At 44.3% G+C, this 24,867-nt stretch overlaps 1 protein-coding gene across 8 annotated transcripts in view; it reads left to right on the top strand.

Annotated features, from left to right (window-relative positions):
* The window catches only part of LOC117775248 (signal-induced proliferation-associated 1-like protein 2), an 83,114-nt gene that overhangs the window by 52,498 nt on the left and 5,749 nt on the right, over positions 1-24,867 (top strand). For 4 of the 8 annotated variants that reach the window (XM_034608215.1, XM_034608218.1, XM_034608216.1 and 1 more), the window contains 10 exons: positions 5,160-5,414; positions 9,577-9,723; positions 11,189-11,292; positions 11,750-11,838; positions 13,065-13,438; positions 15,339-15,599; positions 16,699-16,752; positions 18,293-18,431; positions 22,514-22,733; positions 24,160-24,291. In XM_034608215.1, the coding sequence (XP_034464106.1) occupies positions 5,160-5,414; positions 9,577-9,723; positions 11,189-11,292; positions 11,750-11,838; positions 13,065-13,438; positions 15,339-15,599; positions 16,699-16,752; positions 18,293-18,431; positions 22,514-22,733; positions 24,160-24,291 (1,775 nt within the window). The remainder of the gene's footprint in view (positions 1-5,159; positions 5,415-9,576; positions 9,724-11,188; positions 11,293-11,749; positions 11,839-13,064; positions 13,439-15,338; positions 15,600-16,698; positions 16,753-18,292; positions 18,432-22,513; positions 22,734-24,159; positions 24,292-24,867) is intronic. The other 4 variants (XM_034608220.1, XM_034608219.1, XM_034608222.1 and 1 more) reach the window with 4 other exon arrangements.

The raw sequence follows: 24,867 nt of genomic DNA, 5'->3' as shown, positions 1-24,867 counted from the left end.
AAGACTGAATAGTCGTCACATGTTTAACTGTGTTTCAACTTTGCGCTCTGGTTTGGCAACAAGAGGAGTAACATATTTGCTCTCCCAGATGGCGGGCTAACATGCCTCGTCTGTGAATCCAACACAGAGGCCTCTCTGGCTGAACCGACTTCTAATCCTCTTACCACGATCTGTGATGATACATGATGATACATTCATATTCGCAGTGCAGGGAAGGAGAAAGCAGAACAAAACAAGCATCTTCCAAAACTGGTTCTGTGTCGACAAACGTGTCCTGCTCCCTGGAGATGTGGTGACAGTATTTGGTAAAAGAGTCTCTGTGCCAGTGGAAGACATCTGGCTTGGTTTGAGTGGCACAACTGAAGCCTGTTAAGGTACTTGAGACTGCCAATGATAGAGTTTAAAAATATATACATTCTACATAGCACTGTGCCCAAAACTATGCTCTATGTCATGCTGTTTGTCCATAATGGGCGGTGAGATGCATGATGGACTGAGCTTGACCCATTTATGGCGTTTGCTAACAGATGCATGTGGCAGATTAGTAGGTATTATAGTAGAGGACCATACTGGTGTCTGACATTGAGCCCTACTGGGAGATTTCTTACTGAGACACAATTTCTCATCGTCGACCCATGGGAACCAAACGCTCCAAGGGCCCTGCAAATTTTTCAACCATGGCTCCAATAAACCAAGAGGTGGGAGGTTGGGTGAAGAATCTCGAGGACCCTCAACTCTTTTCGCCCCTCCGTCTTTGAGTCGCTAAAGTGCTGCAGTCAACAATAAGTGCTTCAGTTTCTCCAGTATTATCTCAAAGGAAAGGAATTCTGCAGGGGCCAGAAGGCCCCAGTCAGTCCCCCGTGGCCAGAGAGATGGGGGTTAGTCTAACAACAATGGACAAGAGTCTCATGACCTCCAGACAATGCACCCTGGCTCCACACTGCTACTTTGACAAGCAAAAATGTTTTCATAAACACATGCAGGGGCTGGAGGGAGAGTGTTTCCTCTTCACTGTTGATACATCGGCAAAAATTATTTAATCCTATAAAGTTTGTGATTCATTGAGGACTGATGGGCTCATCCGGCTGCTAAGATTATGCTGAATGAATGTGTAGCACTGTTTTGTGGCAAACCTCCTGAAGCTGTTTATATCTTAAACACTGTTTTCCCCAGCTCTCTCCGTCTACAGCCAGAGACGATATGGCTCTAATATTAGCTTTACCTAGTATTGAATTTATTTACACTGGAGGCAGGATGTGGTTTTTAGCCCAGTGCAATACCAGAGGCTTTTCCATCATCACTCTGAGAGGCTTTTAAACAAGTTCAACATGTTAGCCTTGGATCAAACTAATGAGAAAAGGATGAAAAAGATTAGCTCTTTGAAACAGGAATGCAATGCACAGAACATGGCACTGATTGTATGTTTTGGTATATGGTCATCAGAGATGTTAGCGTAAACAAAGGGATCTGTACAATATGGACTAAAATGAATGATTACTACAAGACACAGAAACATCAACACAAACAAGAAGCATGTGTGTTTTAGAGAACCATTCTTTTATGCTTTTTATTATAACATATTGTACTTTGTTGGGTTTTGATCACTAAGATTTATGTTTGAGATGGTGGGTAACCTGACTCTAAATGGGTTCAACTTGCGCCAGACCCCTGCTGATAATGGGTATTGCCTGTGACACTCAGAAGGCCACTTGTGACCTTTGCTTTGAAGTGTCATCCGACATGTCATCATGGATTCTCATCTGGACCGAAGTTAAGCTGGATTTCTCACTTCCCATGCCAACACCCTGTGAAAGAGAGCGCCACTAAACCAAAACTCAGAGAGTCTGCATCCCAAATTGCTCACCCTAATCCCATCACATTATGCACAGGAGCCTATTTCCTTTAGATGTTTGCAAAGAAATCACTGGAAAAGGTTTTCTTTCTCTTTTTTTTTTGCAAACCTATGCACATTTGAGCACACATTATTTCATGAACCTCTTGACATTAGTCTGCAAAGGGCTGGCAGAGGTCACAACCTCTGCGGCTCTTCACTGTGACATGGACTCTGACTGTGGGAATGGATTAGCACGTCCCTCAGTCGCTGGCCATGTCATTAGAGTGACAGCTCTCTGACTGAGGTCTAAGGTCCTGTCGTCACACTGATCTATTGTAATTCGTTAAGAGACAATGGCTGAAGGAGCTGATTGTTCACCTATAACAGGCCACTAACCGAGCTGAACTCTTGGTTCTCTTTTAGTCATGTTACTTATCTCTACAAACAGATTTTGCATGTAAATATACAGACTCTGTAGGCAAAGGAAAAGATGTTGGTGCTGGAAGCCCTCTTGTTTCCGTAGTTTGACCAAAAAATGAGCAGGCTTTGGTGGTCTGCAGGTAGACAGTCCAGAGTGATAGAGATTAACCAAAATGTCATCTGGACCTAAAGCATCTTCATAAAGTGTCACTGTTTGTGTTTTGTGTAGCGAAACGTTCGACTTGTATGATAAAAGAAACTCCTCGGACTCCTAACAGTGTACGACTAACAGAGGTCGGAGTCTCAGCCCGGATACCAGATACAGCAGTAGCCCCAAAATATTGAACACTGCCCCCAGTGGCTAATTCTGTATTTTTAGTTGACTTGAAGTTAGTTTGAAGCTGTAGACGTTCTTTTCTCTACAAACTTATGTAGGCCAGTGTAGTATCATTTATATCGCCTCCCACTGAGTTTGAAGAGTGCAACAGCAGCTCTTGGTGGAATCAAGAGGAAACAGACTCCCCTCATGGCTGGCTGACTGGGTCTAACAGCGTCTCGTCCGCCACCAGCCTCCAGCTCAGGTTTAACTGTTGACCAAACACAGGTTTCGCCATGATTTATACACTGAGGCTCAGTCCCCACCATATACGTTACCAACAAGAAGCACGTTCCACATATATGTCAGGTCAAAAGGATGGTGTCGTTTCCACCTCCAGCTAAGCTTGTGTGGAACTGGGAGGAGAACATTAGGATCATAAGAGAAATTAATTTTGTCAGTTCTTAGTCCTTCTCATGCAAAAAGCACAGCGAGAGGCAACGGCTGAGACCTTTCCTGTTGACAAGCTGTTAGCAAGGTTTAGCCTATTCAGAGATTAATGATGTGTGGCAACCTGGCATGACCACACACACACACACACACACACACACACACACACACACACACACACACACACACACACACACACACACACACACACAGTTAATCAAGGTAATCAAGGTAATGAGTGGGTTAGCAGTCTTGTTTAAAACTAATTGACCAATATTCAAGGATTTAACACTCTTGTTAGCATCATTTTCCTCTGACATGAACATAAAGTTATTGAAAGACAATTAGAATAACAAGATAATAATTGTATCTGTTAAATCTGTTATATCTGAGGTCATAATACATAGATACCTATTTTACACCAAAATTAGCGGGTATACGCTGTTTTTGTAAACGTGGGTAAACCCGCTTAAAAAGAGGATTGACTCCTCTCCCATTATATATAAAAATCAAGACGTTAGAGGGTGTGAGTGAGTTTTTTGACCAGTGGAAAAGGGGCTTTGCAGTAGCTTCAGCTAACAAGATGAACTCCTCTTCTATTCACGGAAGTGGCTGTAATGCCACTCATTATTCTCGCTGTCCCATATATCAAGCCAGCGATGCATGCTACCTACATAAGGCCAATGAATTATGTAAAGCGTGAGATGTAGTGGACGTAGAACATGCCATTGACAGCCGTTCATCATAGATGAGGCCAGCTTGGCGTTGACATTGACCAGATGTGAGAGACATGTGACATGTGAAGAATGATCTTATAGTTAGATCTTATAACACCCACTGCTCTGGTGGGAAGCGGGCTGCAAACAGCCCCAGCCACCCATGGCCCAGTTTGATGAAAGGGTCTCTGAGAGGGATTACTCGCCCCCTCCACCGCAGCCTTTGCAATCAGCCAGTGCACCCTCCTCGTGTTCCGCTGTGTGTACACCTAGGACCACAGCAAAATATACACATTTTCCAGTGCCCCACCACCACAACCAATGGATCCTGGAAAATCGACTTTGGAGGGGGAGGGTAGTGTTATCATTAGGGTCATGCTTGAGATTCTTTTGGAGAGCTAGCAGAGTGCCCAGGCTGTTTAAACCTGACCCACCACCCTGTAACCACCCCCCCGTCATTCCAAACATACACATCAAGCCTCTGCCCAGCCCCGAAGATTAATGTTGCATGAAATGGCATCACAGGCCTTGTCCATCCCAGAGATCTTCAGTGTTGTTAGCAGTAATGGGATGGAGATGGAAGGGGGCTAAAGCCTCCTGTGTGGAGACACTCATGGGAGACCCCTGACTCATTTAACGGCAAGCTGAGATTTTCAGTTCTATTAAAAAGGGCAAAGTGTTTTCCACAGTTTTCCAGGTATCTCTGATGTGTTCGTAAGCCCTCGATGTGCACATTCATGTGTTTATACGTGTGTGCCTGTTTTTATCTGTGTGCAGGCATGTGCGTGACACTATCTCTATATGTCAGCCTCGGGCTAAATATTTCTGACAGCATTAGTGTGTTGTGGTGTAGTCATGGTAACAGAAGGGACCCCTCCTCACCAATTTTTACTGAGATCAGGGTCAACGGTTGTGTACAGTGGAAAGAAGCTGGCTATGAGTGCAACCGCCAAATGTTATTGGATTGTCCATTTAGTCTAATATGAATATTATATATGAATCCATAATAATATGTAATGTAAAAGCATTATATATTTATAATACAAATTATTTTAATATTTTACTGTGGATTTATGCAACAGTTACAATGGCTATTAATGAGCTATTCAGTTCTTCTTATTCTCAAGATTTGTTTACATGATTAATAATGAATTAACTGTAGATATATACATACGACTGAAGTTCTAATAGTGGAATAATGTGTTATTGTAAACTGATGGATTCTATTACATTGGAATGCTTTGATCCAAGATTAATGTACAACTCACGGGTACTTTAAAAATAAGAGGTGATCTGAGATTTTAGATGCTGTTATCGTAAGAGACACTTACCATTAAAGTAAGATGTTACTATCACAGTTTCCTCCCTCACTGCTGACCTTTAACCCGCGTTTCCTCACCCATCCTCCCTCTTTCCCTCTCAGGGGCTGCTCCGAGCTCTACCGCATACCCATGGTGGAGTACAAGGTCGACAGCGAGGGCACACCCTGCGAGTACAAGACCCCCTTCAGGAGAAACACCACCTGGCATCGCGTGCCCCCGACTGCCGGTCCGGCGCTATCCCGAAGCTCGCCAACGCAGGGCCCTGACCGCCTGCAGTGCCAGCAGATCCTTCAGCAGCACCAGGCAGGGATCCCGCGAAGCACCTCCTTCGATAGGAAGCTGCCAGATGGGTCCAGGTAAATTATTTTCTGTCCCTCCCATCTGGTTTTCTTCTGATCAGAGTTGTACATATATATATTTTTTGAAGACTGCAATCATAACCTCCCGCTCCTTCATAGACAGGTTAAAACTCTTGTTGCTTGGTTTAACCTGTGATTTAGTTGGTAAAGGGGATGCTTCATTTAGAGTAATCTGATTACAGGAAGGTTGCATCAGAAAAGATATCGCTAGGCTATGAAATCCTATGATTTTACATTATTAAAGAAATTGTATCCACTGCTTCATATTGCTTAACACACGATAAAGCAATACTGAGTCAAGGAGTATTAGATCTTTCTCAAAGGTGGGGTTGGTGATTTGTGTCTGAAACACTTATTCTCATCTTATTTATTGAAATTCTCTTCACATCCCGATGGCATCAATAAAAAAAGAAAAGAAAAGAACACGGTGTCTGTCGTCCTCGCAGGGCTAATAATTTGGTCTGAATAGATGCAAGTGAAGAATCAATGCAAACAATTTTAACAAAACAAATGAGCACATTTATGCTTTGAAGACATATTTGGAAGTCGCGCTCTCTATTCAAGGGTTTTCATAAAAGCTCGACTGAGCAAAGCTTGTGCGTGAACATCACGATGTTTAAAAGGTCCAATCCTTTTGAGGTGAAATCTTTGAACTCTCCGCCCTTTCTCACACTTAAGTAGCCCTTCAAAATAACGCTTTGAGGGTCTGTTATTTTGCTCAGTAATTTGCATACATACTGTTTAAATGGAGCGTTTTAGTAAAATGAATTCATGGCTTTCATCTCCCTTTTAGATGATAAGGCCACACTCCGACTTTGTTCTGTCCTCGGCTTTTGGACATCTCCATCCAGCCATGTAAAGCAGTGATTTGTTCGTTCTAATGAAACCCCCTACAGTCATGATAACCTCTCCAGTGAGTCACACCGACCCCCCCTGGTGTTGCCTGTACTGACTATGCTGGGATAATGGCCGCCTTCTCTGCCTAATCAGAGTTCCTGGCAGTGGGAGCACTCCATTCTCCTTCCCTCCTTTTTTTCCCATCTCTCTCTCTCTCTCCTTATTCACCCCGCTCCTCGCTCCCTCCCTCTTCCTGCACCCTGCTGAGGAGGAGGTGATGGGGACACTGACACGGCTCAGCTCATCTCATCCAATTACTACAGAAACAAAGAGAGCGCTCTTCCTGGACCACGATATGCAGCACCCCAGAGGGAGAGGGAGCAGAGGAGGGGGCTGGAGGAATTGTAGACTGAAGAGGCCGGGAGGGAGAAGTAGAATATTTTACAGTCACATATTCTAGAAAAATATATTAACATGAAGCTTAATTGAGGAAGAAAAATGTGGTCAGTGCTTGTATGTCTAGCTTTTGCTTATTCATTTTTCCATGCTGTGTGGACATGCAGAAGAAAGGAGATCATCTTTAGTAGTGACAAACAGTAAATGCAAAGATTGTGGCTCAACAAAAACAATGAATGGTAATTTAGTTTGAAAACAAATCCATATATTGATTTAGTTGTAACATTTGAACACAGGTATGTGTTGTCAATAAAAGGCATGAAAACTAGATTACAAAAGACAGTTCAAATTAATGGAGTAACAGATGAAACAGCTCCAAGTAGCTACTAGTAGTCACATTATATAAGTGTATTGGAGTGTTGGTATGGACTGAGATTATTACTGATGTGGAACAAAAACACTTGTGTTGAGGAAGACTTTTTAAACTTTTTAAATGCTTTTTTAAAACGAAAAAGTATTTGTTTGGATGTAACCTCAAAGTGGAAGTAGTACAATAATAATTTTGACCAAATCAACCTAAACATTGGGTACATTTAAATGGTAGTCTTAAATATATCCACTTTTAGATAATTATTAAATGTAATAATTGTAAAATTACATCCAGCTTAAATAGAAATGTAACATAACAGGTGGTTCTTCTAGGGGGGTGTCTGACAAAAAAAATGGTTGGCAAACCACTCGTCTATGGGGCACATGAGTTTTTACTGCTTAGATAAAAAATCATCCCATCCTCATAGAGCAGAATCCAGATTTGGTACAGTAAAATATGACACCTAGCATTCAGCCAACAGAGACCCACTGCTAATCTCTGCAGCCTCAAGTGTTATTTCAATGCAGAGAGAACATAACATTATATGTGTAAAGGAGGAAGAGACCGAGAATAAGAAGCAGCTGCTGCTGTTTCACATTAAAGTGCCTGCATGGCCCCAGCAGAGAAGACTAACACTTCAGCCAAGGCGGAAATGTAGCGATCTGGTTGAGGTGTTTGATGATGTGTGCTGCGATTGAGTTACTGACAGTTGGGCGAGTTTCTCATGGAAGAAACAAAGGAAACTTGATGACAAAGCAGAAAGGGCTGATGTGAAGGATTCGTCAGCTCCTTTTATTTTAAGAAATTGTTTTGGCATTGCTGCCTTTTTTTGACAGCAACAGGAAAGGAAGCAAAGCGAGAGGGGATGACATGTAGCAAAAGGCCTGGCCTGGATTCAAACCCAGGCTGCTGTGGTGAGGAATCAACCTTGATACATGTGACGCACTTTACCAGGAGAGCTACTGGTGCGCCCCCCTTAGGAATCTGTCAGCTTTTGAGGACATGTTAATAATATGATTTTGGAATAATAAAGTTCGACTGGATTGTTTTTGTTAGATATATCTGCACATTCCTAATCTTCACGTGTTTATGCAAGTGTGGAATCAAGTTATTAAACTTAAATATATAAGGAAAATACAAAGCAAAAATGAACAGTATAGAATGTGTAGCTAGAGACAGAATGTGAAAGCTATACCGTCTATGTTATTTCAGTCATATTTCCATCTGGTCATCCGAACCCTCTTCGGTGTATTTGGTGTTTGGCCTCCTGGCAGCAGACATAACTCAAATCCGGTGTTTATTTTTCACTCAACACCGTCGCCTCGGCCACGTGAAGAAGCAAAGAAGCCTCGCGTCTTAGCGTATTGAGCCGGTTCAGGACTTACTGAAGGACAGTGAAACACACACACATTGGACGAGTCGAGCTGAGATCATGGTCAAAGTCAATGGAGATAAAGGTCTTAACAGATCATGTGCGAGGCGACAGCTCAGAAACAGAGTCAACTTTATGCAAAGCAGAAATCTCAAACATCCTCTTACATTCAGAAGCTACTTCTGCCTTTGCTTTGCACACACACACACACACACACACACACACACACACACACACACACACACACACACACACACACACACACACACACACACACACACACACACACACACACACACACACACACACACACACAGAGAGGGCTCTACCATCTGGATTAGTCGCTGAGGCTTATTACCATAACTAATCTCTTCTTCTGTTTGTCTTTGGAGAACAAGACACCTTCTCCCTCACTGACAGTTCTCACATTTGCGAGAGATTTTCCACGGTACTTACAGGAAGTGACTATTCTCAGAACTGACACCCAATGATATAGACATTAAAATCGGACAGCGAGGAAAAGAAGGTTTTTGAAGTCTGTTTGAGAAGAGCCACTGGAATCAAAATATATGCATAATGATTATACTAAAAATGTAAAAGTGGTTACGTTATAATAATTATAGTAAATATTTAAATTACCCCAAAATGAAATGGTAATGTTGGCATTTAAAGCTTTTCTAGTTGGGCAATACCCTTCATGCCGAATTAATCTGTTTGCATACATTCATAAATCCCATTCAGATAAACGCATATTCACGTACAACACCATCAGAGGCAATTTTAAGGCTCAGTTTCTTGCCCAAAGTCCTGCCAACATGTAGACCGGAGGAGCTACTGAATTTTCAGTTATTGGACGACCCACTCTACCTATTTAGTACACTGCAAATTATTTTTTAAAACCTATTTATTAATTGATTTATCAATCAAAATACCCACATTTGCAGTTCTTTCATATCTTAAGGGAGGAATCACTGATTGTATTTGTTTTATATCGGTGTATATCTTCTAGTTTTGGACTGTTGGTTGAATAAAACAAGCAATTTCATAATGTCTTCTTGACTCTGGGAAATTGTGAGCAATTAGACGCCCCCTAGAATAAACGGTATATGGTTTCATATACAGCCCAAGTTTTGATCATATGTGGCAATGTGTTTAACCCAAGCATTTTTTTCCTGTTTCTGCAGGACAATGCAGGATATTGAAAATCCACAGGTCACCTCATGCAACAAGGGGGACCAGCACTACCGCAGCTCCCCCAGTAACCAGTCCTCCTCCAGTGATCCAGGACCCTGCGGCAGCGGCACCTGGTCCCAGCAGCCTGGATACGACGGGTATGGCATCCCAGCAGTGTTACTTTTTATTTGAAACAGCCTCATAAGTAGTCCCTCCAGGATTATGCGTTTTTTGCCGTGATGAATGCAGCTACAATCAGCCCCGGTGCTATTTCTGAGAACTTGCAATTTTGCAAAATGACAGCAATTTTTCCACATGAAATGAACAAATCATCGAGGCACATTTGACCAGTTGTTATACTATTTTGCAGGAAGTATTCCAACAAAATAATAAAAGGATTCCTGCTGTGGTTTAAAGCCACACTCAGACATTAAAAGAAAGAAAATGATGGAGGATGATGAGTTAAATGTATCTGATTTTTTTTTTAATTTAACACGTATTAGTAAAGTTTCCTTTCAGTCATTCCAAAGCCTTGGGTTCATGATTTCTCTGAGCAGAACATGAAGGTCACCTCAACCATAAATGAACACAAATCAAACCATATAGTTTTATAGCCATTAGATTATAGTCTTAATTTAAATCCAGGCCTGGTGCAGTATTTTTCATTGGAGTTACTTTGAGAACATCTTTCTTTGTCTGTTCAGGAGATTTTGACAGGATGAGCACTTAAGTATAATAACAAGTGTTTATAAAGATTTCTCTCGTCCTCCAGTGTCTCCTACTGTGACTAAAATGCCATTTGAGCAAACTACTCTGTAATTTAGGAGTTGGCCGCTGAAAAGAATTTTTTGTTAAAAATATCACAGAAATGTCAATTGTGGAGAAAGCAGACAGAGCTCGAGAAGCTTCTGCCAACATGACTTTAGCCACCACAGTTTCTTTTTGTCGCCAACACTTCATGTGTTGTCCCCTTTACAGCATTTATCAACATGGATCTCTTTGCAACATGCTGCTCTTTTCCCCCACTTTCATTCATATAATGGTTGGCAGGGCAGCGCACTGCTCAGGTGTAACATCTGTCAGTCTGAGACTCAAACATGAGCAGAATCCATTAGAGACCACTGTCTGTGTGTAAGCGGTTACAGACCATGACAAGAGGCTTAGCTCAATGCTGCTGCCTCCCTGTCAGAGGCCTCAAAAGTGCACCCGACTCTCTGGGATCACCGTGCCCCATCAGAACTGCCGCCATGCAGAACAACACCCACGCTGACTTGCCCATTGAGCTCCAGCTAGAGTCTTTGTTAAAGACTGAAGACATCATGAGACACTGTTGCCTCTGTTCATCTGTAACATTTATTAGCTCCTTAAGATTTAATTAAGACCCACTTTGAAAAATGTGCCTTTTGTCGAGGGCAGGAGTTTCGAATGAAAGGAAGTCACTCGTCAGCGTTGTCTGGCTGCTTTTTTATTTTATTATAGGCTCAAGTGATTCGACCTTAAGCGATCAAGTTAATTGCTGTGTGTCTGTGGTGAATGTGTGGAAGCCACTCTCTGAATACAATACAGAGCTCGCTCTGTCGTGTAGGAAAGAATAATAATTTACAACTCTCTTTGTTTCTGCAGGTGTCCTTCCCCTATTCTTCATGAGCGTGCAGGGGACATCCAGGGGGGAGATGGGGAGATCCACAGGGAGAGAGAGCCTACTCTGGAGAGGACCAGATCTGCAGGTAAATCTGTTTTTCTTTAGCCAATTTCAGGCATGAACTGCAGAGAATGCCTGGACAGTGGGGTTAAGACATTCTCCGGAGTTAACCTAACCTATAAACATAACATATAAAATCATCTGCAGAGATCATATATCACAGGAAGCTTGTGAATCGCGTTGTCTTCTACTTCTGTGGCACCTCTTTTTCATCCTGAGATATTTGTATTGTTTTATTGTTTGTCGTGTGTTAGAGACATCAATCCTCCCAGAGAGAGTTTTTACAGGGGGCTGAGAGGAGAAACTCCAGAGAATGTCTGCAGCAACTCACTTGTACATTAGCGTTCTCACATACAGCCCTTCTTGATAAATTCAGGAGATTATCCAGTTGTTAACCAGTCCTGATTCAAGTGCATATAATGTCTAGAAATACACAATGCATGTTTTAAAATCTTTTTTTCCCTTTTCTTCTTGGTGCACAGAGGCCAAATGGCACATCCCCTCCACCAAGATCCTGAACCCTCTGAAGCAAAGAGAAGGAGGAAAGGACTCACCCAACAAGCTGTCCAGGGTAAATGACTGACCTACTTTCATTTCAGAATGACAGACGCTGCCCACATAGCATGTACTGGAAATCATTGTCAACTTGCTCTGGAGGGCACAGCGTTTGAAAGTTTAATGCAGCATTGACAGTGTGTGTGCTGTGTTTGCAGTGGAGTGTTTTGCAGTGCTTCACTCTGCACTGTCAGACCTGGTTTACCCCACACTGCTGTGTGAATCAGGGTGATTGTCCTTGTTTATGGGATTTGCAGCAATCAGCATTTCAATTGGGGTGTTCAGCCTCGTGTCGTCCCCTCTTGCCGCTCTTTGCACTTATCACTTTGCCTTCATCAGCTTGCTAACAGGCGTCTCATCTCATCACCATTTGTGGTTGTCTCACACTTTTCTAGGACACATTTTCCTAGAAGGTTGAATATATTAAGTGCTTCATTCTCTCATCCTCCCCTTTTCTCTCTGTCCCCGCTATCTCATTTATCTTCTTTTTTTTTGCCCATGCACTCTCTCACTCTCTTTCCTTTCTCCTTGATGCTGGAGGCAGACACATGCAGCTAAAACTTCTTTCAATGCTTTCAGCATTAACTCAGGCCAGTGGATGAAAATTTAAACCATCCCCTCATGCACATTGCTTGTTTTTTTGCCATTTTCTGCTCTGTGATTTTAGTTGCTTCCATAATTCAGCAGCATTAAGCATGGCATAATGAAGAAAACATGACAGGTCGCAACCCTGAGGTCAGAGTTGATGTAATTAAACATTGCTGTTAACCCCGTCCACATGGGTTTTTTGTGGGTCAACAAATTGAATGCGATGCTGCTGATCTACATTTTGGAACAGATGAAGTAAAGTTTGCCTGATGAGTGGTGCTTGGTGATGAATAATAATAATAATCTGGTTTCCTGATCAGAAAGTAGTTGATCAAATATTACAAACCCCCTTTGAAACGGTTTTAGGGACCAGATCCCTTGGATTACTCACTGAAATACCAGAAATAAAAAAAGGTCACGGGCAAAGTATGTGACATTCAGCGTATTGTGTTTCTATTTCTTCTTATTAATCTCAGCTAGTGACAGTATCAGGGGCTGTCACTTCAGTCAGACACACATGAACATGTAGACTGATGGGTGGACCCCTCCCTTCTGGTGTGCCAGGCATGTTAAAACACGCGGAAACAATTATTTGCAGCTGCTGTTTGGCCTCATCTGATTTACTGCATTTCTCGCTCTCTGTGTTTGCACCAGACGGGCGATAAAAACTCCAGCCACTCAAGTAGCAACACTCTGTCAAGCAACGCCTCCAGCAACAGCGATGATAAGCACTTTGGCTCCGGAGACTTGATGGACCCGGAGATGCTCGGCCTCACCTACATCAAAGGGGCGTCCACAGACAGTGGCATTGACACTAATCCCTGCGTGGCCCCCGGGGCCCGGGTGTTGCTGCAGGGCAGGATGGGGGAGCAGGGACACCCCTGGGTGTCGGAGCACCACGAGGACGGGGCGTCAGAGGAGGATCACGGGAAAATGTACTTACAGCAGGGATACGCTTCTGCTATTATGTCAAGTCACGCGACGGAGGGCAGCATCGGAGACCTGAGCGAGATCTCTTCCCATTCAAGGTACAGCACAGATGTAACTTTTATCTGTTAAATGTGTAATTTCAGATTCTTTTAGTGTCAAACATCTGATGTTTTGTTGCTCTGTGTTTTAGGGTAAAATTAAAAGAAAAAAATGCATTAAAAAAAAGGAGATTGTAGAGGCTTACACACATGGTCAGAGGGTATGAAGTCATATGCTTTTGCCTCAGCAGTCACCAGATCCAGTCAAATTCAATACCCCTGGGAGGTTTTTGATTGACATGTTAGAAAGCGCTCTCTCTGTGCCAGGAAGCATCGACGGTGAAGACACCCACAAAGACTTGATGTGGTTGTTGCATTATCCGCAGCCACTCTGATGTTTTTTCTTGTCTATGGGCAATTACTTCATTCTGTCTTGACTTAATTCATCTGTGTGTTGGGTCATTGAATTTCCCACCGAGTAAAACCCACACCCTTTTCATGGTATATGGCTCAGAGCACAATCCACTGTGTTCAAACATGTTAATGTACATTCATATATACACCACCTCCGCCACACTATTCAGCCCATTATCCGATCTGTTAAACATACACACGCACAAAAGGATGGTTTCAGGCTGTTAGTTGACCTTTTCCCCTTTTCCGTGCTCCCTCACTCCTGACCCGCAGCCTGACTCATCCAGCTGTGCTGAAGCCGCTGGGTGGGGCTGCTGTCAGGCTGGAGCAACATGGGGGTCGTGGGTAGGGTTCATCACACCGTGGTCCAAGTCCTCCTCACCAGACTGGGGCCCAGCTGGGAGAGAGGAGGGGTGTCAGAGAGGGGTTGGCCCTGAAGCCACTCACAGTCTGTCTTTAGGAAATAGCACGGGTATATCTTTGTTTATGCCGTGCAGCATTATGTGGGAGCAATCTGTTCAGATCACTGAGCTGTTCGGGACGTGTCAGAACTGTCCACTCCAGCATATCATTCAGAAATTAGGAAAGAGCTCATGCCATCACCTTGACCACCCCGATGCTTCCCACCTTTAATGTGATGGACTTTGTCACCCGAGTGTCATCTGCACAAACAGTGAAGCAGTAGGAGCACACTTTGGAGGGTGTGGCCCAGATGGTCATGAATATGGAAACATGAGTGTATAAAAGCACCACCTGAAGCCAACTGTGATTGTCTCAGGGTATTTAAGCAGAATGAGTAGTGTTTGATCAAAGTTTGTAAATGATAAGATGTTCAAACTAAAATGTAAAGCTGTACAGATTATTTGAATCTCTCTCCTGTAGCTAACAGATACAAACTCAATCTGTGCAGGGGACTTGAAGGTTGAAATACCCTCGCTAGTATTAGCAAGGAGATTTAAAATAAAAGCCTTAAAATAGCAATTGACAGTGTGAGTGAATGAGTCCAAAGGCATCAAATAGAAAGTGTGTTATATCGTTCATAAATATAACCTGAAAGAAAAACAAAAAAAGTTTTCAGGGACTGAAATGTCACTTAAATGTTAAGAATTGGATAGAAACCACTGGGAGGAAGTGGAAACATGTGTCTGGGATTTGAATGCACTGACCCTTTAATCCAGTTTGTCAGTTGATATTTGACTAAATAGTGAAAGGACAAAGTTCAACGGGAACAGTCACATGAGAGACTGGATGTGAGTCATATTCCAATGTAGGTTAGAGGTGAACTAGCTGGAATACGCGTGTGTGGAGAAAATAATGTCACCCCCGTCAAAGCCAACAGCAGCAATCAGCTTCAAAAATCATCATCGTTTCTCAGCATGGGACGTCACTGCATTGCTGGAAGACTCTCTCATTTTTCATTGTTAATGCTTTTATATACTTTCACTCGCCATATTATGTTTAGTTGTTTTTTTTTTACCTCATTTTAAATGCATTCACTTTCTTGCCATTTTTGAGTTACATTATGCTTTTTTTGCTGTCCGATCAGTGGCTCACACCACTCTGGCAGTCCCCTCGCCCGTGGGGCCAGATACTGTATATCCGCTGACTCCTCCAAGGTGTACACCATCCCCCAGGCCAGCAGCTCAGGGCCAGAGCCAGAGCCGGGGCCCAGCTCAGAGGCCTGTGGACAGACACGGCCCGAGCCTGGCTGTACACTGCTGCTGGGGGTGAAGACTACTGGCGATGATGATGAGGGTGATGATCAAGACGGCAGCACTGAGGGACCTCCCAACATTTCAGAGTGTGGGTGAGTGTGTGCATGTGTGTGTGAGAACATCACCAAATATGCTCTGATGCCACAAAAACAAAAGAGTTTGGTGTCAGTTCACGTGGTTGATATAAAGTTCAACACTGGCTATCATGCAAAGGTACATGTCATACTTTTCAGTCACACTCATTGACCCCATCGCCTTTCTCTCACCGCTGAGCTGTTTCCTCCAAGACTTGCTATTCCACGCGTGCCAAACCCGGTCCAATACAAGTGTCCCCATCCATCAGCCCGCCCAGCGTGCCTTAACTGGCTTTGATTGAAGCCGACAGCCACAAAATAAATAAGCTCAATGAAGCCGCGGACATAATACACTTGGCACATGTCACTTGTGGTTATTGATTGTTCCCGTGAAGCCGCGTCCCTGTGGACTGCCCTGTTGAGCCTCCACCAGATCAGCATCTCTGCTGGGGAGCCAAGCAACGATCCAGACATCAGCCCGACGACACCAGCCACAGAATAGCCTGTAGGGAAAGGGATGTATGCAGTTATTCAGGCATGCTCAAAATGTATATACTCCCTTCAGACTTTATATGAACAACTACATCGGTCTGATGATTAAATCCTTTGCTGTGGAGAGGAGGGCCATTGATGGTGAAGCTGAAACACAGCTGTGTGTGTGTGTGTGTGTGTGTGTGCTTGTTTGAAGGTGTGTGTGTGCTGGGCTCGGGGCATATTTTGAAGGAAAGAATGTGAGATTCGCCCTGAAAGAAAACCCCCTGCTCCTGCTCCCAAGTAATTTCATTGAGGCTTTGAAATTTGCCACTTAAGGCCTGTGTGATTGATCGCATGCACTGAAGTCATCTTCTGCCAACTTATGAAAAAGCTCTGTAATTCAGTTACCCTCCCCGTTGTTTGTTTATATATTCCTACAGTTTTATTTCATCTTGCATAACCGTGCCTCGTGATGAATGGCCTAATGTTACTCACAGATATTGTTCTAACGTAATGAAGTTTCTCTTCCCTCATTCTAAAAACTTTCCTCCTGTGCTCTAACACTGTATGTTAACGCAGGATGTGTAAAAATGCTCCTAACCCCCGGCTGTTTCTCTCTTGCTGCTGCTGCTTCCTGTTCCAGAGGAGCGGAGAGCTTGTTAGCCTTCCTTCTCAAAATGCTGGCTGATCGCTCAAGGTACACAGTCAGTTAAAGTCAACCCCGTGGCCCCGATCTGACCCAGCCCACCCTCCGCACCTCCCATGTCCTAGACCACCACCCCATTCCTCTCATCATGTGCTGGCCCTGCCATGTGGCACATGCTGACAGTGGAAGGCGACCAGCTGTGGCTCAGTGGCTGTGACATTTCTGCTGTATCTCCCACAGAATCCCACTGCTGTGTACTGTCCACCAACACTTCTTCCTGTCAGACCCTCATCCCACACACTGCACACACTCCTGTTTAAGGACAGAAGCAAAGTTAGGAATTTTCATAATAAAATGTGGGCTGTATTTTTATTATTTGAAGCCTGTGACAGTGTTCGGCAGCAGGACAGTAATACCTCGTATACAGTAGATGAGGCAGAAATAGGTTCTGCCACATCAAGGTGCAATCAAAAAAATTTCACTTTTTTCCTCATTTTATGAACCAACTCTTTGCACCTCAGCCAAGCCTCAAAACAAGTCATTATTTTCGAAATTGAGACATTGAAAGTAGCCGGTGGATGAAAACATAACTTTTTTTTTTTTTCTCACACCCATCTCACGACCCGCTGTGCAAAAAAAGCACTGTTTTCGCATTGTAAGCATTTAACAGAGGTTCCCATGTGGTGGAATAATCTTTCACTGCTGAGGTCAGGGCCTTAGCGATGTTGCAGATTTCCCATAACCACAGATTGATCACGGAGGAACAAATTGGGCAGGAGCTCAAGTTTCAGGGGGAAATTAAAGTTGTTTTTCCTAACACCAAGTCACGAATAAACAGAGCTCAGTAAATTGCACTTCTTCATCATAGCTGCAGCCTTCACAACAGAGTAATTGTTTTTGAACAAGAGATCTGGTGGATCAGTTAGAATGCATCTGGCAATACTCGTCTATGTATTCAGGGCTTGGTTGCCATGGTGCCAAAAGCTTAAAACAGGGCAACTCTCAGCAATAATGTCTCTAGGTAACCATCACGGCCAGGCTGTCCCATCGTCTCGCCGTCTAGTGTATCCCCCTGTGGCCATCTAGCACCCTGCCAACAGCACTCAGTGTGTCATGCTCACAGGCTGCTCACTAAAAGCAGAGGTCTCACAGCCACACAACTTCAGCAGCCGTGTCGCTCGCATCGTCCTCGCACTACCTTGTCTCTATTTTCTGTCCCTCTATTTTCCCTTCCTTTCTACCTTTCACAGTGCTTGGCTTCGTTCTTTACAGTCTCTTGAATCATTTGTTTGGCAGACAGAGATGAGACTGGGTGTGGGTGGAAAATGAGTGTTTCCTCCCTAGCTCCCTCTCTAACCCTGTTTCCCCACGATCACCTGACTAGCACTGAGCAGGGAGGCACCTGATGTTGGCATGCTAACACGGACTTCACCCGAAACCCCTTTGTCTGATACTGACACTACCCTCTAAATAGCTGGGGACACCTGTCAACCCAAGCTGCGATGGCTTGAGTTTCTCCCTGGCAGGTTTGTGGATCGTGTGACCCTTTCTGATGAGCCCTGCTCTTCTATGCCCTCTGTATTGTCCACAGGCAGCTGTACGCACAGGAGGCTGCCTGCCGGCTCCAGGACGCAGAGCGGGATGGGAAATCGCTGCAGAGACTCTCAAAAGAAGAATACCTTAAAATGATGCTGCCCGACAGCCCCCCGGGAGACGACAGGAGTCGGAAGGTGAGATCTTTGTGGCCGACTGAATCTGTGAATGACATGATAATTCAGACGTTTTAACACATGGACAAATTAAACCTGTTGAAACTATGATGCTATGATTGATTGCATAACTACATGACAGTGTACTGCAACCCTTAAGGCTACTTTCTCACGCTGACTAACAGACGTGGTACATATGAGGCCAGAACCAGAGCAGATAACCTCGTGCTGGGAAGCAAGAAAAAGCAGGAAAAACATCTGCTGCCTCTCAGCTAGCCCCTGCTGCCGAGCACCTCAACTCTCCCAACACAAGACCCTTTCAGCCCCCACTGACTGGCACACAGTGTTTGGCTAATTTAATTTATAATGGACCTGAGTTTGATCAGTCGGGATGTCATGGATTAAAGGCAGGAAGCTGCAGAGAGTGCATCGATGTTTGATGATCCTGGGTCCTGCCGACTCTATTAATTGCATCTTGAGTTCCCGGTGCCGCCCGCCGTCCCCCATCCCCCATCCATTATCTCCAAGGAAGGGACCCAGGATACGTACAAATAAGCTATTCTTGGATGCCGCTCAATTCGAATACAAATGCATTTCATCCCCTGAGAAGACAAACATGTCCTCTGGCACAGGCAGGCCTTGTCTCTCACATGAAGAAGCTCAGTGCACTGATTAGTTTGTCTCGCTGTCATGCATCGTGCTCACTGTATATAAAACGTGGCCCCTGTGAGAGAACAGGCTAAAATGAAAGCAGGTGTATCAGGCCTTTGCTGTGATTTTCCTTCAGTTGGATCTGTTTTGTTTCGCACAGAGAAGAAAAGCACAGTAACCAGTAAAAAGGTGCACACTGCTGCCTATTGGATTCAAAGAGGAGTATGGTCTTCGTTGTAATCTCACTCTCCAGTCGGATCCTGTGCAATAAAGCAGTGTGTGGAAAAGCGATCTGGGAAAGAGATGCATGAGGGAGGGCACGATGCCAGACACTCTGACCATATACACATCTGATCCCAATGAACACATACTGTTCTTTTCTGGGAGCAGCTTCTCTGGGGCCGCATGTTTTCAATCATCAGCTGGCACGTTAAAGGAATCAAATTACAGCAATGACAGCGTTGGAAACATCGCTGATTTATTGTTGATTTCTTACAATCTGACTTGCTTAATCTCCTAAGTAATTAAAGAGAGTCTATGGTAAAGGATAATGCGTGTGTCACTGAGGTAGTCACCCGACGCCATTCTTTGTCTGGGTGAGCAGGTGCAGAGAGCTTTTCCTCGCCAGCCGCCGTGTCCGCTGGGACGCCCCTTCCACAGACAGGCAGACTATTGTGTGGCTGACGTAAAGGAAAGGCCGCTCACCGCTTATTCTCCCACAGCATTCCACTTTTGAACCTCCTGTGGGAAAGAGAAGGAGAAAAAAAAGGATTTGAAAAGGTGGTTGTCCAACACATCCTCCCAAGTGGCACGTCAAAGGCTTCCAGAGCTGCTTGTTGTCGTCTTTGTTCGGTGTGGGCAGCGAGGACAAAAACAAAACTCCGGTGGATGTGTCACCGCTGCCTCGACTGATAAGAGTGTGGTTGTTGTACAAAAGTATCAAATCAGGCCGAGGTGCATTTACACTCAAATCGTGTATAATTGCAGATTTGATAAATACAATATTCTGTGTAATGTGCACAGCAGGTTGAGCCAACCAGTGCCAAGTTGTGTTCACGGAGCCTTATTTTAAACTGTCCATGAAATAAATTGTTGCCTCTGAAAAACCATTAAGCCCGATTGCAAATGGTTTCATTTGCCGTGACTCCATTTACTGGAGTTCCTGCGTCTGTGGTATTTGTTTTTATATAGGAGAGCAGCAAACCCTGTTTACAGTTGTTTTGATGAGCGAGAACCTTATGAGGTCTAATCTTGTAAAGTTGGGTGGGAATCTGTGCAATAAGAGACACCCATGTTGAGTTAAAGCCTCTGAGATGTTCTTTCAGAGGTTGTGCGTGTGTTTGTGTGCGGAGCTTTGCATTCCAGTATATATATCTCCGCTTTAAAGACGTACGAGATGTTTGTTAAATTCTCACCATGAGATTTGTGCCTCTTTGAAATGGAGATGGCTGGGTGTTGGCTTGTGGGGATACCAGTCTAATGTTGGTTACAGCTGGGAAGCCAAAGGCAGACATTTACCCATCTGGCCGACTGCCCCGCATATCATTTGTGGCTACTTTTGATGTCACTCCAGCAATATTTATGTAAGCTAAACGGGACAATGATAGATGGGATGGGTGTTTGTGGTTTTGTGTGTTTAAACAAGAGATCCTCTGTCAAAACTGCAGCCACGGTCATGTAACTCTAGTATCTCTGCAGTGGTATGCTGCGTAACGCTCCTCTGTTCACAGAAGACATCCCTCAGGAGTCGGCTGTTCAAGCCCTCTCATCTTGTTTAACTGTACTCTTGCAGTTTCCTTTGACCACAATGTTGTCTGCCATAGGCTTCCATACGTCGTTGAGATTTGTTCCCTCTTATTTTAGAGAGCGTGCACAATTTGCAAATAAAATGTATTCACTTTACATAACGCCCCTAGGCTTCACTTAACTGTGCTCATCGGTTTTCTGGTTTGTAAATAAGGAACCAAAAGAAAATGTGTACCGACTTTATGAACAAATACGATGATCACTGCGTTAAATCAGCAAATCCAGGCGTTTTGAGCCTCCCTTGACACGACAGCTCAGCATTTAGTTAAAGGACAATTCCGGTATTTTTCAACATGTCGTTTTAAATGTCGCCATTGTGATTCAACGGATTGCGCTAACTTGTGTGCTTTTTTTGGGGGGGGGGGGTATCGTGTGAAAAGCTCCTCGTGGCTCCGTCAGCTTTCTAAATAAACTTTTACACAGAGTCATTTCAAATGCTTGTCTCTGAGTCCATCTGACAGCAAACACAGAAAGTAGCGGCCTGAAACAACCTTCAAAGCTATGTTTTGTTGTTAGGAAGGAATGCATTTGTTTGAAAGTTGCAGGATTATGCAAAAACTACACAACCGATTTCCAGGAAATTTTGTTGAGAGGTGGGATATAAATAAGAGGCCATTAAATTGTTTTCTTTCTTTTACATCGTGCGATTGGGAGTTTTTAACATTTTCATGGGTTTCTCAGGGAATAATTCATGAATCTTAGTGTAATTTGCTGCTGATCCAAATTAAACCCCAGATCTGGTGAATTTAAATGTGTTTTCATAAGGGGACTGTTGGGCCTTGACGGAGGTATGTGGTTTTCTGAGTGCCATTCTAGTTTCTTGTTTTATTGGCAGCTCTAGGAATTTATAAAAGGAGAATTACAAGTACTCCACAGGACATATTTTGATAGTAGTTTTGATCCAACATTACATTAATTTATATCAAGATATTTTTATATCTGATTCCTCCAGTTTGATACAGTCGCGATCATCCTCGTAATATGTTTGCTTAGAAGACAGTGTTAATATAAGTTATACTCACACGTAAACAAATGAGCGTGGATTTATAAGTAAATTGACCTGGATGTAGATCCCAAAGCACAGGGCTACTTCCTGTGTTTCAGTCATACTCGTAGACAATCGTTTAGCAAACTGAAAAAGTTGTGAATTATTGTTAATTATTACAGTATTCTCCTGGAAATACAGACAGTGGCTTTCTTGTATTCATTTAACTTGAATTTCTCACATGAATTACATTTTAAATTGTTTTTATTTTTATAAACATAAAGCACTTTGAGATGCATTTCTTATATGAAAGGTGCTTATTATCCTTATTATAAGCTCGGGACTATCGGTTGCCTCAGTGCAGTGACCTCTTGTCACCACCTCCACAAGCCCCGTCCGTTATGTTTCCCACTCTGACAGACACTCGCCAGCTGTGCTCAATCCATCTGCATTTTCCTGAGCGCACAGTCTGTAATTGATTCCTGAGACTGCTCCCTGATGTTCCCTTCCCTCCTTACTGATCCCAGCTGCCTGCTCGTGTAAACGCGCTGTGCAGGGAAGGTGCAGACAGGAGGCCATCGCTGGGGGTTTGCAGATCAATCTGTTCTTTGCATTGCTGCGACCATCTCTTAACAAACTGTTCTGCTTCTCCATCTCGCAGGGGTCGGCGATCGGCAGTTTATCACCAAGACGCTCCCTGTACCGGACGCTGTCGGACGAAAGTGTGTGCAGCAACCGCAAGGGTTCGTCATATGCCAGCTCGCACAGCTCCATGCTGGACCAAGCCATGCCCAATGACATCCTCTTCAGCACCACCCCACCTTACCACAGTACACTGCCCCCTCGCATTATCCACAACCAGGGAGCATCCAACCTCAGAAGTAAGTGCACAGTGATGAAATTCACATGGGGCCACGTGGTGCTAAAGAAACATCTAAAAACATGCAAAGTATTTGATTTATCCAAGAATATAGCAAAGTTGCTAATATGTCGGAGAGAGAGGAGGACTAATGTCGTCTTTCTCTGCATGTGGTTCTTGGATGATGAACCTTCTTCTGTGGCACCAGGCGAGTGTCAGGATGAAGATACTTGTTTGAAGAGCCACTTGTGTCATAAATCTCATTAGCACAACTGGTGAACACTCCAGCAACACTCCTCAATATAGCCAACTAATTCGAACCGGGTGAAGTAGTGTGCAACTTGCGAGGGGCCCGCCGCGCCGTCTGCATTAAGCAGACACCTGTCACTGCTGGCGAGCGGTCCCCTCTCCACTGTTCACTGAATATGTATCAGCAATGAGAGGTGTGATGTGTCCTTCCTGCGCCGCTGCAGGTCGTTAAGATCTCTGACATGAACATGCCTATTTTTCCATCAGGAGTGTCACAATGTCTGTCATACATAATGTTTCATTCACTCATCAGTCCCTGCCTGCCTCCCCTCTCCGTCCCTCCTGTCTCATTACCATACCGCTCCTCGCCCGTCTCCGGCTAACGTCCCGAGATAGAAAATGGCTTTTGGAAAGATGCTTCTCTCTCTTTAGCCTCTTCTGGCTGTCAACCTGATGGATTCCTGATTGTTTTGAAGGGTAGCTGAGCACACAGGCTCGCTGAAACAGCCCAGTTTGGTAAACAGAGAATCACTCCAGCTCCGAGATGCTGGATAAATTGAAAGGAGAGTGTCAGCATCACCTCAAGCTCTCTCTGTCTGTTCTCTGCTTCTCCACTCACGATTTTTTTTCCCTGAACACCCCTCTCTGCAGAATGGGCGCTTGTTTATTTGGTTCCCTGTCTTTCAGGGCTGAGAGTGAGGGAGGGTAGAGGGAGACGGAAGGGATGGAAAGGAGATATTGATTGAAACATGAAGACATTCACTTAGACAAGTCATTTATTGCCTCTCAGACAGTGCCTTTGCGTGCGCTATGCAGAGATAGCAGTCGCTAGTCTGTCATTCTGTCACACTGATAGAAAAGTATTCCTTCCAAAGTTAAATTGTTTACAAGCGTAAGGAGGATTTCTCGTTTAAGTGCATTTAGATCAGAGGTGGACTGAGTTGATGGTATGATTGGATCCGAGCGACTAGTGAGCACAGGCGAGCGAGGTGTCCTGATGTGCAGGGCTGGAGTTAGGCAAAGATAATCTCTTTTAGCAGTGATGACTAGTTCAAATAAAAAACCCTGCCTCCCCCCCTCTAAGCCTCTCCATTGTCCTCACCCCTCCTGTCTGATGCAAACTGATGGGTGACTCAGATTAGTCCTTAAAACCCAGGCCAGGCTAAGACACTGATCGGAGTGCCTGCCTGTCTCTGCAGATGAGTTTTGGTTCTCTGACGGCTCCTTGGCGGACAGGTCCAAGTTCAGCGACCCGGGCCTCATGCCCCTCCCAGACACCGCCTCGGGCCTGGACTGGTCCCACCTGGTTGATGCAGCACGAGCCTTCGAAGGTAACCAGCCTGGCTGAAGCTGCGGGCACATTGTGCAACTCCTCCCCCCTACACCATCACCTTCTCCCCCCCCCCTAGACGTCCTAGTTGCTTAGCACGAGTGTGTGTGTGTGTGTGTGTGTGTATGTGTGTGTCGGCAAACTGCAAGTGCTCGCTGGCTTGCATGTGTAGGTTTGTGTGCGCTGCGTGTTTGTGTTTCCTAAGTGCTGTAGGAGGTGACTTTTGGGAATCCCTCTGCTTTTTGCGCCTCCACTCTAAGCCCCATTGCAATTCCCATCGAGCAGTGTAACTTGGAAGAATGAGCCATCATTTCTCTGCACGGACACAGAGACAATTTTCACACCATAAAGTCAGCAAGTCACCACTCAGGGAGGGCTCTCAAAGCGGTGACTTGTACTATTAAGCTCTTGGGTTGATAGTTTGGGGGTAATTTCAGGTCCTCTCTTGGCCTTTTGTCCATTAAATTTGAATACGGTCCACTGGAGGATGGTGGGGGTTTTATTTTATTCTTGAAAATGAAGACAGACACACGTAGACAGCCCAAAGTGGCAGATTCTCCCCTTACGAATAGAAATC

Source organism: Hippoglossus hippoglossus, chromosome 15, assembly GCF_009819705.1.
Source record: "Hippoglossus hippoglossus isolate fHipHip1 chromosome 15, fHipHip1.pri, whole genome shotgun sequence".
Lineage (NCBI taxonomy): Eukaryota > Metazoa > Chordata > Actinopteri > Pleuronectiformes > Pleuronectidae > Hippoglossus > Hippoglossus hippoglossus.
This window is presented reverse-complemented; position numbering and strand designations above follow the sequence as displayed.